Source organism: Puntigrus tetrazona, chromosome 14, assembly GCF_018831695.1.
Source record: "Puntigrus tetrazona isolate hp1 chromosome 14, ASM1883169v1, whole genome shotgun sequence".
NCBI classification, from domain to species: domain Eukaryota; kingdom Metazoa; phylum Chordata; class Actinopteri; order Cypriniformes; family Cyprinidae; genus Puntigrus; species Puntigrus tetrazona.
Window position 1 is genome coordinate 23950880 of NC_056712.1, and position 14732 is coordinate 23965611.

General features: G+C 41.0%; 1 protein-coding gene across 3 annotated transcripts; it reads right to left on the bottom strand.

Moving 5' to 3' along the window:
- Positions 1-3186: 3186 nt before the first annotated feature.
- Positions 3187-8517, bottom strand: LOC122357204. 3 transcript variants are annotated; one of them, XR_006252439.1, is made up of 5 exons: positions 8071-8517; positions 6924-6961; positions 6746-6784; positions 6333-6382; positions 3187-6242 (listed from the first exon to the last, which is right to left on the bottom strand). XR_006252439.1 is itself a non-coding variant. In XM_043256489.1 (4 exons), the coding sequence occupies exons 1-4, from the start codon at positions 7122-7124 to the stop codon at positions 5552-5554; spliced, it is 981 nt and encodes a 326-aa protein (XP_043112424.1). In that variant the 5' UTR covers positions 7125-7185; the 3' UTR covers positions 3187-5551. The 3 variants fall into 3 exon arrangements, 2 of the variants coding, with proteins under 2 accessions (XP_043112424.1, XP_043112425.1); XM_043256489.1 differs by lacking the exon at positions 8071-8517 and having other exon boundaries at positions 6924-7185; XM_043256490.1 differs by lacking the exons at positions 6746-6784; positions 8071-8517 and having other exon boundaries at positions 6924-7185.
- Between the last annotated feature and the right edge of the window lie 6215 nt (positions 8518-14732).

Below are 14732 nucleotides of genomic sequence, written 5' to 3' on the forward strand. Positions count from 1 at the left end.
CACCTTATGAGGGCAGCAGAAGTCACTAAATATAAAATGGGTGAAAAAACGATTTGACCATATTTGAATATAACGAGCTGATTCATATACTGAATTACAGGCATGTCGCATAACGATACTGCGATTTTTAAAAGTGTCACAGTAGAGATCGGATGAGCATAGTCGTGAAGAGATGGGGATAGCTCCTAAAATGCGCGTGACGCTTTCTGTGCTTAATCAAGTTTCCTGAGAATTGTGCGATGAATTGTGAAACGGTTTAGTCAGTGACCACGGAAGGCTCCGCCGCATCTGACGAGCGTCACGACCTCCTGAAGCTTTCAGACAGCGGCTCGTGTTCTTTGTGGATGACTCAGGATAGCTTGACCCCAGAGCTGGCCGGGACGTGACAGACAGCGTTAGCGTATGATTTACCAGCAGGCCGAAATAAAACCAGGCCACCCTAGTCTTTGACTTTCGCTTTTTATTTATGGACTGTCTGTGATATGTTCACAAACCTTTTTTAGGAACTTTTTTTTGTCACACTTTTCATCAGGACCAACAACACGCGTTAATACCTTTGTTTCTTCTCAGTGGGGCAACCGGGCTTACTTTATTTGAAAACGAATAGATTAAATTCATACGCGGTGCCAGGCTGGATGGTAAAAATGCATCAGTGGTAGTAATACACTGTAAAAAAAAAAAAAAAAAAAAAAACATAAAAAACTGAGAACTTGCTGGCAGAAAATCACCAGGTCATTTTGTGGTAAAATTACAGACATTTCCTTCCATTTAAAAACGGAAAATTCTGTAAACTTAAAGTGCATCCCCGGTACCATTTACCTACTTCCTTTAATGGTTATAGTGCAAATTATGAAACTTTGGCATAAACTTTACTGTACATTTACAGCCATTTTCTAACAGTATCATACTGTATTTTCATAAAACAGAAAAATTCTGTATATTTTGCAGATTGTCTGTAAATATACAGCAGTTTTCTAATACAGAATCATACTGTGTAACTGCTGTCATTTTTGTTGTTTATAATTTATGTAATTATATTTGGTCACTTTCATTATTTTGAATTCTTTGTTAATTAGGTGTGCTTTTATGCTCTATTTTGTCTATCGTATGTAGCGGGACTTTTATTTTGACATGTCGTTTCTGGCGCATTTGCGCAGGTGCGATGTTGTTTCTTTTCCACTAGAAAAAGGCGCGTGTGTCGCGTATACTCTGTTAGAAGTTTGCTCTCGTCGAAAAGGACTTGAACAATTATCAAGATGTAAAGACTTTTTCTTTGTCACAGCATGCAGCCAACGAGGTATTTAGTTTGTTTAGTTTATTAATATCTGTCTGTTTTATCTGTCTATAAAATGTTAGTATGTTTTTTGTACCCAATTTAACGTTGTGTGAAACTCCATACCGTGTGTTTATTTTTTTGCAAATACTCGTTTAGTTTTCACGGTGGATTTTGGAGAAAAGCCTTCAAATAAACCTGTAGCAGGAGAACCGCTTGTGTGACCGTGTGCGTGCTGGAGAAAGTTACATAGTGTAAAGTGTAAGCGCATTGCATTGTGGGATTGATTGTCTTTCGCGGTCAATGTGCGATGTAACGTGAACAAACGTAGGCCTATCTGACGTGAGCGAGGGTACGGTGGATATCTTTTGCAGCGGTGGGTCAAGAGATCTTGTTACACTGACCGACAGAAAGCTGCTAAGTTTGAAAGTGACATCTGCGTGAGCTGTGCTTTTATTCATCGCCAAGTTGTTATGTCCTTCGTTATTTTTTTAAACCGTAGCTGTTTATGACGCAGCACAAAATGGACGACGCTGAGAAGAGCGCGAAATCGTTGGCCATGGAATAATCCAATTGTTCGTTTGAATATTCATAAGGTAAGTTAGTGTTTTTAATCACATACAGGGATTAGCCTAAATTAGCTGTTTGATTTTTGGCATCTTTTGCTAATGTGAAAAAATCAGTTTTCACTTAAGTGTTTATTATTTTACACGTGATACGGACACATTGACCATGCCATTTGTAAAACCACTTAACCAGACTATCTAGATGTTTTAATGCTATAAAATGTCTAAATTCATCTAGGCGTTTGATTCTGCTTAAACGTTAGTTCACGCTTAGTAAATAAATAACACAAAGCGATTCACACAAAATCTCTTTCAGTGGCACTAATAAAAAGTAATGTTACGCAGACACCGACATGCTTGTGATTTTGTTTTTTTTTTTCATTTCAGCATAAATAACCTGATGACTGAAGATCCGGTGTTAACGTAAGTGCTTTGATTTAAGCGCTATGCTGTCAGTTCTGTGATCTGTTATCATTTTGTCAGCACATGAAAATTCAGTCATGTTCCCAATACTGATTTCAAATGTGGTGTTCCCGATTGCTCCAGAAAATGTAAAAAGTACACTGCTTTCCAGGTTCATATGTGCAGAGCATCACGCGGGCAGTCTCCTGGCTGGCTTCTTCACAGCCCGCCGTAATGAAGCTCTATCATCTTCCCTGAGAGCTTCAGACTTTTGCTTCACTCGTAGTCTGTTCAACAGCTGAGCAAAAGCAAGGTCTTGTTTCTGGCGCATGATCTCTCTGAGGGTGACCAATTTGAAAATTGTCCTTCCAGAAGTCCAGCACGTCCTCTTCATGTACGCAGAGCGGTTTGGCTTTACTTGGTGGAGGAAGTTGATAGAAATCCCCTACTACAAGGCAAGAGATGCCTCCAAAAGGTTTCTTGTTGCCTTTGATCTGCTGAAATCTTTGGCTTCAGTTTTAAAAGGGAACGCAGCGTTTGTACGAGATGTTCCAGTAAAAGCAGACAACGGCATCATGAGCACTGAGAGATCCCCTTCTTCCTGGAGTCGAGGGAGTTGTCGCAGAATCTTGGTTGCTTCTGAGTGTATGCACTTGATGAAATGGCATTTCCCACAGCCGTAAAAAAACTGCTCTGGATTATGACCCCACGCACGCTTCTGACACCACTGTCGAACAGTGTAAAAAAAAAATGTCTGCCTAAACATGTTCCTTACAAATTCGGCAGTCATTTGAGGTGCCTCTATCTGTTGTACGACTCCATCTTCACGAAGAATCTGGTACTCCGGGACATCTTGTTGTTCATCCTCTTGTAGATCGGCGTCGTCTTGTTCTGCAACGCGTCATGTTCTGCATCCAATTTTTTTGCCGTGCTTTTCAAACAGACAGGCATCAGGAGACCAGGATGTGCCGGGAGTTCCACATATGCACTTTTGTAAAACTCCAGATACGTTGGATAACTTTCTTGTCGCTTCTCCTTCGAAAAAAGCGAGCATAACTTGCAATTGCAGCCTTACCAACAGTTCTCTTCTGAACGAATCCCATATCGTTGAGGAGTGGGTGGACATTCTTTCCTTTTAGTTTGCTGACCAGTCTGCAAGGCACATCATTTCAAACTCCAGTGTTTGAGGCTTTGCTCGGTATATATCTATCATACCTGACATCCAGACATCCTCTGAATTAGGCTCTTTGTTGTCGAACACTCTTGATGACGGTCTTCAAGAAATCACTCATTTCGTGTTCTGCCTTGGAAATGTAGGAAAGCATATACGTGATGCAGCTGAAAGAGTCGAGAACAAACTGAATGTCCATGTTGGCATTCCATGCCCTCAGCAAATCTGGGTTGTATCCATTTACCCAAGCCTCCTTTTGGATCACGCTTCAGCAAAATCACGTTTGAAGTGGATAGTGCCTTGGCGTTTTTATGGTAATCTTCCTCGGAAAGATTACACGAGGCCTGAGGATCATTTTAACAAATCCCACAATGCCGTGAGTTTTGTCCTGGCTTCTCTGATTGTTTATCGAACCGCATCTCGTCTTGCCTTCTTTTGGTCTTCCTCGTTTTGTTCTTCTTGTTGTTCTTCATTTTGATCTTGGACTGGTGATTGTGGAGCCTGACACGGGTAGTTTAGGAAACCGGTATCTGCACAACACATTTCCTTTTTTTGCAAGATTTGGAGTGATTCCTGCTATGAAGTTTATGAAGCTCGGGATCGGTGGTCGAGTCCGGCAACTGGCAGGTTAAGTAACGATCAATGAAGTCACACACTTTTTGGTCAGACTGATTTTCGAATTCCTGTGCTCCCTTTACCCAGGCCAGCAGATGAATGTGTGGGCTTCCTCTGGCTTGAAACTAGACTCTATTTTATAAAAAAAAAATCCTCGACTCTCCTCGACTTAACGCATCAACTCGTTTCTCAAACATCCACACGACGGTGACGGGGTTACTTTTGAAGGATTTCACATTTTGTAAAGTCCAGTCAACCTCTTCACCTTGCTGAGCCTTGATTGCCGTTATGACTTCTGGCCATTGCAATTTGGTAGGTGTCCCCAACTGTCTTGATCATGGCCTGTAGATCTCTCAACGTTTTCTCCCAATAAGATGGAGTGCCTCTCAAGGGTTGCATAAACCTAGTGGCGTCACGGCTGTGGACCAGTCTTTCGATCTCAAGATCATCCTGAAGAAGCTTGTTGGAGATTCTCCGTCCATCTTTTGTAACAGGTTTGCCTCGGTGACAAACTGCAAGGAAGCGAGAACTGTGGTCTTTGGCAAAACGAGTATCCACGCAGAACAAGCTTGCATTTAATGTACATGCTCTGTGATAACGCAACTTTTCGTGCCTCGTCCATTGGAAAACCGTACAGGGAAAGCCATGGCTTCCGGATTTGGAACCTTTTGGAATCCAACTGGCTTTTTCCCTTGAGCAGGTGCGATGCTGAAGATTCCCTCGCCGTACGATATTAAGTCCTGTCCAATGTCAAGTGGCTGCATGCACATGTCCAGAGTGAGCCCAGGCCTGAGTTCATCCTTTTTTTTTTTTTTTTTTTTTTTTCCTCCCCTTCTGTGCTAACACTCTGGTCACCTTGTTCAGAGACATCGACTTTCTGTTTCTCCTCCTCCTCTGATCATCACGGAGAAATTCAAATGTGGCAGCGTCATTTATCAAGATGTCCTTGATGAATGTTAAGCAAGAGGCTGTAACATGAACATTTTTGACACATCGTGTTCTTTTGCACATCTTGACTCGACTTGGGGAAAAAGAGCCCTGCGACAGACAGTGCAAATGTTAGATGGACCAAGCAGAATTTGACACCGAAATGCAGATATGGCCTTTTGCATCAAGCTATATGACACAGGCTGGTTTGTTGCATCGGAATTGGGTGTATCTTGGCTGAAACAAATGTATGGCCTGTGTTTTCGTTTGATCCTTAATGCACATCTCAACTTGTGTATTATGTGGAACCCAGCATCAGTGAGATAGTGCTTTATCATCTTCTGGAAAAGGTCATCCGTCTCGCACCTCCTGACCGTATAATCCTTCATGTTCTTCTGGAAAACAGCGTCAGTGTGGTACCTCCTAACCAAGTACTGCTTCTTCTTTTTGTTTCTGACAAAGATCTCGATTACACTTCTTGGCGGCGACAACGACTTCTTCTTTCTTCATTTGAAACAGACAACTGGTGGCATACCTCTTTTTCCTCATTCTCTTCAAAACAGAGTATCCTTAGGTCCTGCAACCTGTTCAGCAATTTTACGCATTTCTTCTCTGCTTGCTTGTTTTGATGACATATTTAAGACGCCCCTTTTTTTGGTCACCAACATTTCCTTGTGGTTCAGGCAGAGATGAAGTTACTTGTGAGAGTGACTGGCAAGCTGCAGATGGCATTGTTATCGCTGACCGTTGCTCTATTTCAAATGAAACGGGCATGAATTCGTAGGTACTGTGAGCACCACGATTCTGAAAAAGCTGAAGTAATCCGCTGGCCATGTCATTCAGGTCAGTGAAAATCAACATGACTGCAGTTCCATCCTCTGTTACATGTGAGAAACGTTCAACAGTTCTGGAATGTGAATCAAAATATCCATCTCTGAACACAGCAAAGCACTCTGGAGCAACACTAAGCAGTGCATGGCTGACATCTGTTGACAGACGCTGAAGTCTTTCATTGAGAGGAATCCACCATCCTTCCATTTCTGGAGCTCCCGTCCCTCTCAGATATCCCGTCAACACTTCTGACTTTTGGACGCTGTAGGTGTGGTTAGAAGTTGTGACGCTCGCAGGCACTTCATCCATGCTTGGACGATTGTGTTGGATTCTTCCTTCAGCAGTAAGCTGCATTTGAATGCCGATGTACAAAACATCACTCTCCTCTAGGACTGTTGTCAAGATCAGGCTGTTTAAACACAGCAAGAAGAACTGCTGCTCTGAGAAAATCCCAAACCTAGAGAAGACAAACAAATTAGGCAACTATATATACGATAATAATGTTAAAAAAAAGACATTGCACTATTTAGGCATTTAGCACACTAACCAGGCGTTCAACTGCAGAGAAGAATGTAGGTTGTTCTTTGAATAGATGGTCTGCAAACAACAAAATTATTACTGCAAAAAACAAATATTACAGATGCGTCTCTAATAGTTTTGTAACAAATTTTACTTTTGTATAGCCTGTGATTGTTTATTCATAACGTACAATAACTTGATTAGAAATGTTTCCCCCACAAAATTAAAATAATCATCACTCTCAAAAATTACCAGAAAGGAGAAATTACTGGGGCCTACAACATTCTTTAGTTAATTTCACAAAATTCAGCATGCTATTCAAAGGTTTTATTGTGAACGCAAGTGCTACAGTGCATCAATTTACTCGTATTAGTTTCTTATTAATATTGCTTTGCCGACTCTTCATATTATATCAAAAACCAAAACATTAATTAAACCTACTGGATATTGTGCGGTGGAGACTTTGTAGTGCTCGTACTGCTATAATTTTGAAGAAAAATGAAATGTCAGACACATCGTTCTCATTTATCTTGACTAAATATGTCACACATTTCATTTTTCTAATCCTGTAGAGTTTACTTTTTTTAAATTGGTTTACAAGCAAAACATGCCAACAAACCTCAAGAATTGCTCGGGAGATAAAGCTCAATGACCAATCTAAACAAACAAAGAAAAGACATTTTATAAATGAATGCTTCACACAACAGAGACAGTTAATATAACAACAAAACCGAGGAAACCGGAGCAATAATGATCCACATAAAGGCAAATTTTGACATTGACTAAAAATGGTAAACCGAATTATCGCTGCATTTGTCATGTTAGCATTGTAGAAAACAATAGTTTAAATTAAAATAAAAAAAAAAAAAAAGTGAATTGTATTTTGTTTTTTTGTTTTTTTTTTTTTTTTGACAAAGGTTAGCTACTGCCTAATGCTGTGTGTAAGGTTTTTTTTTTTTTCCCCTTACACACAGCATTAGGCAGTGGCACAACCTTTTGTCAATTATTTTTTTAAATAATTAACATAAAAATGCCGTGTCCAAATATACGTTTGTTATATTTTTAAATATACGTACAATCACAGATATTAAAAAAATAATACAAATATAGAAATGACAGAAAAATATTTTTCTACAGTTTTAATGAATAAATGGATAGCACAAATAGTTTACGATTCAAGCTCAATGTTGGTACTTCAATGTGCTGACTCCAAAACAATTAAAATGAAACCGTAGCATATGAACATTTTTTTTTTTCTGTGGTCAAAACCAAACCGATTTCGCACTCATTTAGGCTCACAGCGCCATGCGGCCGGACCTAGTCCCAAGGCCAAAGTGATAACGGCTTACCTCACACGGACGGTGATCTGACACGATTCGCCATCGGTCAGCGTGTTGTTTGTATTAGCTATGAATCAGTGAAAATCACTAATATATATATATATATATATATATATATACACGTTTATGGAACAGTATTAAGTTATCATTAGCCAAACACACAAAATTAATTAACGAAAGTATTTAATAGACGGTTCATATTATACATTACTGTCCTAAAAGCACGTTGAAGCAGTAAAAGATTCCTAACCTTAATGACCAATAATAAAAAAAAAAAAAAAAACCTTGCTCATCCAATATTGCGCTAATATTTCGAAGCTGCTAATGCAAACACAAACTTCAAACAACAATAGTCTACAACGCTTGGGCAACATATTTCACTTAGTAAAATACAGAAGTTAGAATAAATAAACCAGCTGTACTTACCTCAGGAAGTTTCTGCCGTTAGCATCGCGATATTGCTGTATTAAGCAGCCAATCAGCACCACGAACTTCAGCTGCGCAGCCAATAGTCACACGGCGTTATCGTTATATTCATATGGAAGAGAGAGCCCATGGAGACTTTTAAAAAAATAAATAAATAAAAGTGTGCCAAGGCTTAATTACAAACGCATTTAGTAATTCATATTTCAGTAATTAAAGCAAAAGTTAAACAAGGTTAATAAAAGTATATCCGTCTTATTATATGACGATGTGAAAAATGAGTATTTCACTTTCAATTTGTTTTAGCCACTCCAATGTAGAGAAAAAGACAAGTATTAAAAGTATTATCAATCAATCAAGCATCTTTATTAATATAGCGCTTTTAACAACAGAGGTTGCATCAAACCACTGAACAGTATAAATTTGTTATTAAATGCAGAGACGGTCTCTGTAATCAATTCGACGATAATCACTAGCAGTTAAGTGTTCCCAACAAAGCAAGCCAGATGCGACAGCGGCAAGGAACCAAAACCCCATCCATACAGAATGGAGAAAAATAAAAAACCTTGGGAGAAACCAGACTCAGTCGGGGCCAGTTCTCCTTTGACCGGACGCCCAGCACTTAACTTCCAGTTCAGTTTTAAACGTGTGGGTGGGTGTGGATCGGTCCACAGAGCGCAAGCAAGTGTTCTGGTCTCTGATGAACATAATGTCTGTGTACTGATCCACCATCTAATCTGGATACAAACTGTGAAACGGATTAAGAAAGAGACGGGACTAATATAAGCATTGACGCCATTTTTTAACGATGTCACAAGTACATGGTATTTTAGGAGTAGTGTTCCCGGTTCCAGCTGATCGAATTAATGCAGCCTAAAAATCCTTTAACGGATTTGAATAAAAGTGTGTCGGTGTGTTTTGTAGGTGAAAAGTGAAAAAGATGTGTCTTTAATCTAGATTTAAACTGACAGAGTGTGTCTGCTTCCCGAACAGAGTTAGGGAGATTGTTCCAAAGTGTAGGCGCTAGATGGCAAAAGGATCTGCCGCCCGCAGTCGATTTTGATATTCTAGGTATAATGAAACGGCCAGAGTTTTGAGAACGCAGCGGACGGGCAGGACTAAAATGCCTATAATAAACCATTCAGGTCTTTGAATAGATTGTAAAATCTTATTACTTACAATGTTTAATAGGGAGCCAGTGCAGTGTTGACAGAACCGGGCTAATGCGATCATACTTCCTAGTTCTAGTAAGGACTGTAGCTGCTGCGTTTTGGGCTAGCTGAAGTTTATCAAGCGTGCAGAACAACCACCCAATAAAGCTTTACAATAATCTAAACTGGATGTCATAAACGCATGATCTAATATAATCATATGTATTTTTTTTGTTTTTAAAGATGGAAAAACGTTGTTTTAAAGATGCTGGAAACACGGTTTTCGAAGGAAAGATTGCCGTCAAACGGCACACCTAGGTTCCTAACTGATGAAGAAGAATTAACAACAGAGCAGCCATGGAGCGTTAGACTGTGTTCTAGATTATTATATGTGGGGTTTTAGGTCCAATTATTAACATGTCCGTTTTTTCAGAACGTAGCATTAAGAAGGTCATCATCAAGGTTTTTTATATGGACTATGCATTCCGTTAGATTCTCAATTTGGTGCGTATCATCAGGCTGCGCTGAAACGTATAGAGCCGAGTATCATCAGCATAGCAGTGAAAGCTAACACCATATTTCACTTTTCGGCGATATGATACCTCCTGATGTAGCGCTACAAACTGATAGCAGGGTGTAAATCATATCTATCAGAGCGCTAAGGCGCTTCCTCTAATGCCAACGTGGTTTTCTAGTCTATCCAATAGAACGTCGCGATCGATAGAAGCAGGTCATTAGTAACTCTAAATGAGAGCAGTCCCCGGATCGGTCTGGAATTGACTAAGTCTTTGGGATCAAGATGCGGATTCTTAATAAGAGGCTTAACTACAGTCAGTTGGAATGTTTTGGGAACATATCCTAATGACAATGATGAATTAATAACGGTCAAAATAGCAATGGTTTAGACGGAACGGGGTCTAATGTACATGTGTAAGTTTTCCTCAGGGGATCTATAGCTCACTAACCGATGTGAAACTGTAGTCGACGGCTGCGTGGTTCCAATTTTATCTCTGACGGTATCAATCTTAAAAGTAAAGAAATTCATGAAGTCATTACTGCTATACTCTTGGGGAACGTTAGCACCTGTTGACGCTTTATTTGTCGTTAATGTAGTTACTGTATTGAAAAAATACCGGGGGTTATGTTTGTTTTCTTGTAAAAGAGAAGAGAAATAATCAGATTTTGCCGTTTTTAATGCTTTTCTGTGTGACAGGATAGTCTCCCGCCAGGCAATACGAAATACTTGTAGTTTTTCTCCACCCGTGTTTTCATTACACCATGGAGTCAGATTGTTTTCTTCTTAAAGTGTAAAGAAGCAACCGTATCTAAAGTGCTAGAAAAAAAGAGTTTCTGTTAATTAAGTTTTTGCAAGTGATGGTTCTACCGTACTTGTAATAAGGTGCAGAGTTTACGGAGTTCGCACGAGACTAGATGGTGATTTGAAATGTCATGACTTTGCCGCAGAACTTAACCATTGTAACATCCATTCCATGTGACAATACTAGATGTAGAGTATGATTTTGACGATGAGCAGGTCCAGAGACGCGTTGTGTAACCCCAACGGAGTTCAGAATGTCTAAGAAAGCTGATCCTAACGCGTCTTTTTCATTATCAACATGGATATTAAAATCGCCAACGATTAAGACTGCGGCCGGTACTAACTGTGTTAGAAAATCAGAAATGTCAGAAATCTGTGCCGTGTCCTGGTGGCCTGTATGCAGTAGCCAGTACAAACACGACAGGGGATTTATCAGCAGCACGTGATTGTGTAAATAATGTCATATGCGGCACCAAAACTTGAAATGAGTTATACTTGAAGCCTGCCTTCTGAGAAGTACTAAGAATGTAGTTGTAAATTGTAACAACACTTTAGCTTTTAAACGTGGCTCATTTTGATAGCAATAATTTTAGGGGGTAGATTAATTACTGTAAATGAAATCATCTGGTTTTTGTCAGACGGAGCAAATGTAGGTTCTGATGTTTGATCAAATCATATAGATGAAGTGCTTTTGTGGAAAGTGATGTAATATTCAGCGAGCCAAGTAGTATCGTTTGCTTATTTGAATTATAGGTCGTTTTTATTTGATGGAAATTAATTAAAAGGCTTGTAATTTTGTTTGGACGTTCTCTGCGTATTGTAATTCGGGGAACAGACACGGTCTCTATAGCAGGGGTCACCAACCTTTTTGAAACCGAGGGCTACTTCCTGGCAAAGGGCTAGCAGTGTGACGCATACTTGTGAAATAGCCAATTTGCTCAATTGAGCTTAAATTGTTATGAACGGTATTTAGCTATGTGAAGACTCGTAAAAAGATGGGAAATAAAGTAATATCGATATGTTTTTCAAACGGAACACGAAACGATCACTTTTACAACAGTCATCACAACAGAAATCACAATGTACCGCAGCAGAAGTTTGAAACCTTTTAACAAACGCCCTGCAGAAGCCTAAGAAAAAAATGCACTTAACAGTCGTGCTATGAAACGTAACATTTCACAAACGCTTAACAAATCACGAATGTCAATATTTAGAACTGGACACCGAATCTGGTATCCGTTTGTTTGTCGGTTAGCGGGAAGCCAGACATGGCACGCTCTCCACCAGTGCGTTGTACTGTGGCGTGTCATTTGACACTGCAACTCAGCGAGACGTGTTCCGTGTTTGTTGTTGATGAAGTTGACGTCAGAAAAGGCTGATTGGCAAAGACGGGTGGAACCAAACAGGCTTGCGACCTTCAAAGCTGCCGCGCACACACCACTGTACTTTTCCGTGTCGACGAGGCCTCAAAAGTTTGGCGAACCCCGATAGGCTTTGAGGCGGAGGTCATTTAGCAAAGTTACAATGTCAAGCGGCATCTGTCCAGCATCAAGTCTGAATGTAGCACTTAACCGCTCATCTTGGCTTGAAATGCATTAAAGCACTTATCGTATCGGCAACCATCTTACCTTTGCCTTGCAACTGGCCGTTCAGTTTTTCAGTAATGACCTCGCGTTTGTAACGGACAAGTATCCAGTCGGTGTCCTCTAGCAGCGAGGCGTGTTCCCCTCTGGACTGCATGAAGTGTTTGATTTCACCCAAAAGTGACCCAAAAACGAAGCAGAATTTGTCGGATTTGTGCGCGTAGTAGCAGGTCACCATATTCAGGCGACTCGTCACATTGAATACTGAACCACCTGCACTTTACCAGATCACGGTCCAACTGGTGGGCCACGCTGGCAGACACGCTGGCAGTTTTATCAATTAACAGCATTGCTTGTTTGACAAGTGTCCCATGTGAAAATGCCTTGTTTTTCTTAATGGAGTATTGCGTACCTCTTAATGAGGCTTCGGTTGCTTTTTGCCGAGAGCTGCCTTTTTAAATGGCAAGCTTTTTCTGCTCGTAGCTGCGCCGCCCGGTGGGTAGTTAGCATGGTTGATTTGCGTGGCAAGTTGTAAAATGTCTCTCCACATTGTGCTGCTTTTCTGTCGCCACACTTGCCCTGCATACGAGACGCACGCAGACTCCTTTCACGACTGGGGAAAAAAAAAAAAAAAAAATTAGCTCCCATTCGTCGTGAAAACGATAGGTTTTCTTTCTTTTCTGTGCCATCTTTTTTTGGGGTCAATCATGGCGTTTTTGCAGTGCCACAAACGCTACGTATTAATCAATGATTAGAATAATAATATATTATCATTTGCTATTTTTTGTTTTGTTTTTTTTTTTTTTTTTTTAAACGAGAATAGCAGAAAAGGAAATGGCTTCAGCTGACTGTATAAGTGCGTTATTTGAGCTAATTTTAGAACGGGCGTACGAGCAACTCGCATGGTCCTTACGGACACTGTGTCGGCGACCCCCTGCTCTATAGTGTGATATCTAGGTGAAAGAGTCTCTGTGTTGAGAGTTGAACTGCCTCCTGTGACGTGAGGCGGCTAGCAGACGGTCGGTTTAGGCAGTCTGTCTGTTTCCTGACCTGGGCACTAATTGGTCATGTTGGAGCTCTAAGACTATATGCCATATTTGTAGATAGAAGAGCGACACCACCCCAGGAGGGACGAAGAGCGTCTCTTTTGAACGGGTCAGGCGTGCTCCGGACACTCATCCAACTGTCTATAAAGCTACCCTCGTCACCCCGGTAAGCAGGGAGGGGACCAGAGCGTATGACGTTGTCCGACATTGTGCTTGCAAATTCACACACCTCTTTAGTATTATTTGTAGCGATGTCCGACTGGCGAAGCCGAACGTCATTAGCGCAGGCGTGAATAACGATGTTACGGAATGTACGTTTAGCACGAGCCAGCACTTTGAAATGTGACAAGACGTCAGACGCTATGGCTCCCGGTAAGCATTGGACTACGGTGGCTGGTGTGTGTATTTTTGACGTTCCGTACAATGGAACGGCCAATTACTAGAGCACTTTGATCAGGTTTCTCTGTGGGTGCACACTCTCGAGGCTTCCCCTTATCCCAGCGTGTGACCGTGGCACGATTTGAACGGAGGAGACCCGTGACACGTACCTGAATAGTTTGGCGTTGATCACTGTTGATAAATCCATATTTGAACTGAATGGAAATCTTGTACATTCCCCCCCTTCGAGACTTGAAGAAGCGTCACTTTCATTTATCTGTACCCAGAGCGCTACTTGACAATTTAGTGTCATCACTTAACACTAGGTAGTGACTAAATGCCGCAGCACTCTGGAGGAGCCTCGGGACCAAACCAAAGATCCCGAGCATGCAATTGGTTGAGCGCTTGCCTGTGGTTGTCGCAGTGTATAAAAGACATGTATAAGCAGTTCAAAACCGAAGACGCGGAACTTGTCCTTGATCTTCAGCCCAGCCACTTTACGCATCGTAGAGGGCCACCTGCGGGCAGAGGTCGGGCAAGCGCTTACGCCCAGGGTACGGCTCACCTTTACACTTGTCGTCATCTGAGGCACCGGACAGCGGCACAGGCCCTTGTTCATAATAGTCCTGTAGGTTGTTTTGTGTAATAATTTGCTTACGATCTGGAACTTTGTTATTGTCCATGAGGTAATGCATCCACGCAGTTAACTTGACGGCATATTTTGCTAATGGCACCATCAAGGCCCAAATGAAGTTATTTGACAACCTTGTCTGCATGTGATTTGGTAAAGGCAGCCTAGACTTTGTTTTAGCCAACCCACTGCATGAACTTATTTGTCATGTCATCCCAAGAAATACTTGTGAAGTCATCTTGCACCCAGATCTGACACGAGCACAGTTGTTGCAACAACTAAATGGAAACTCTCAACCAACTGCCCTTCTATTAATACTTCAACATGTTCTTTCTAAAGCTAGGGTAAGGCCGTAAATCCCCATTTTGTTTTGTAGTAGACAATTACAAGTCAAATAATAGCACAGTTTTGAACTTGTTACCTGGGATAATAATCATCACTAGCTCCAGCCCTTGGTGTGGGCTTCTGCATGGAAAAGGTATGTTTTGGTGGCAGTTTAGTTGGTGTATATCAATTAATAGAATGTAGCTGGAATAGCTTCTGGTTTTGCAGTGGTGT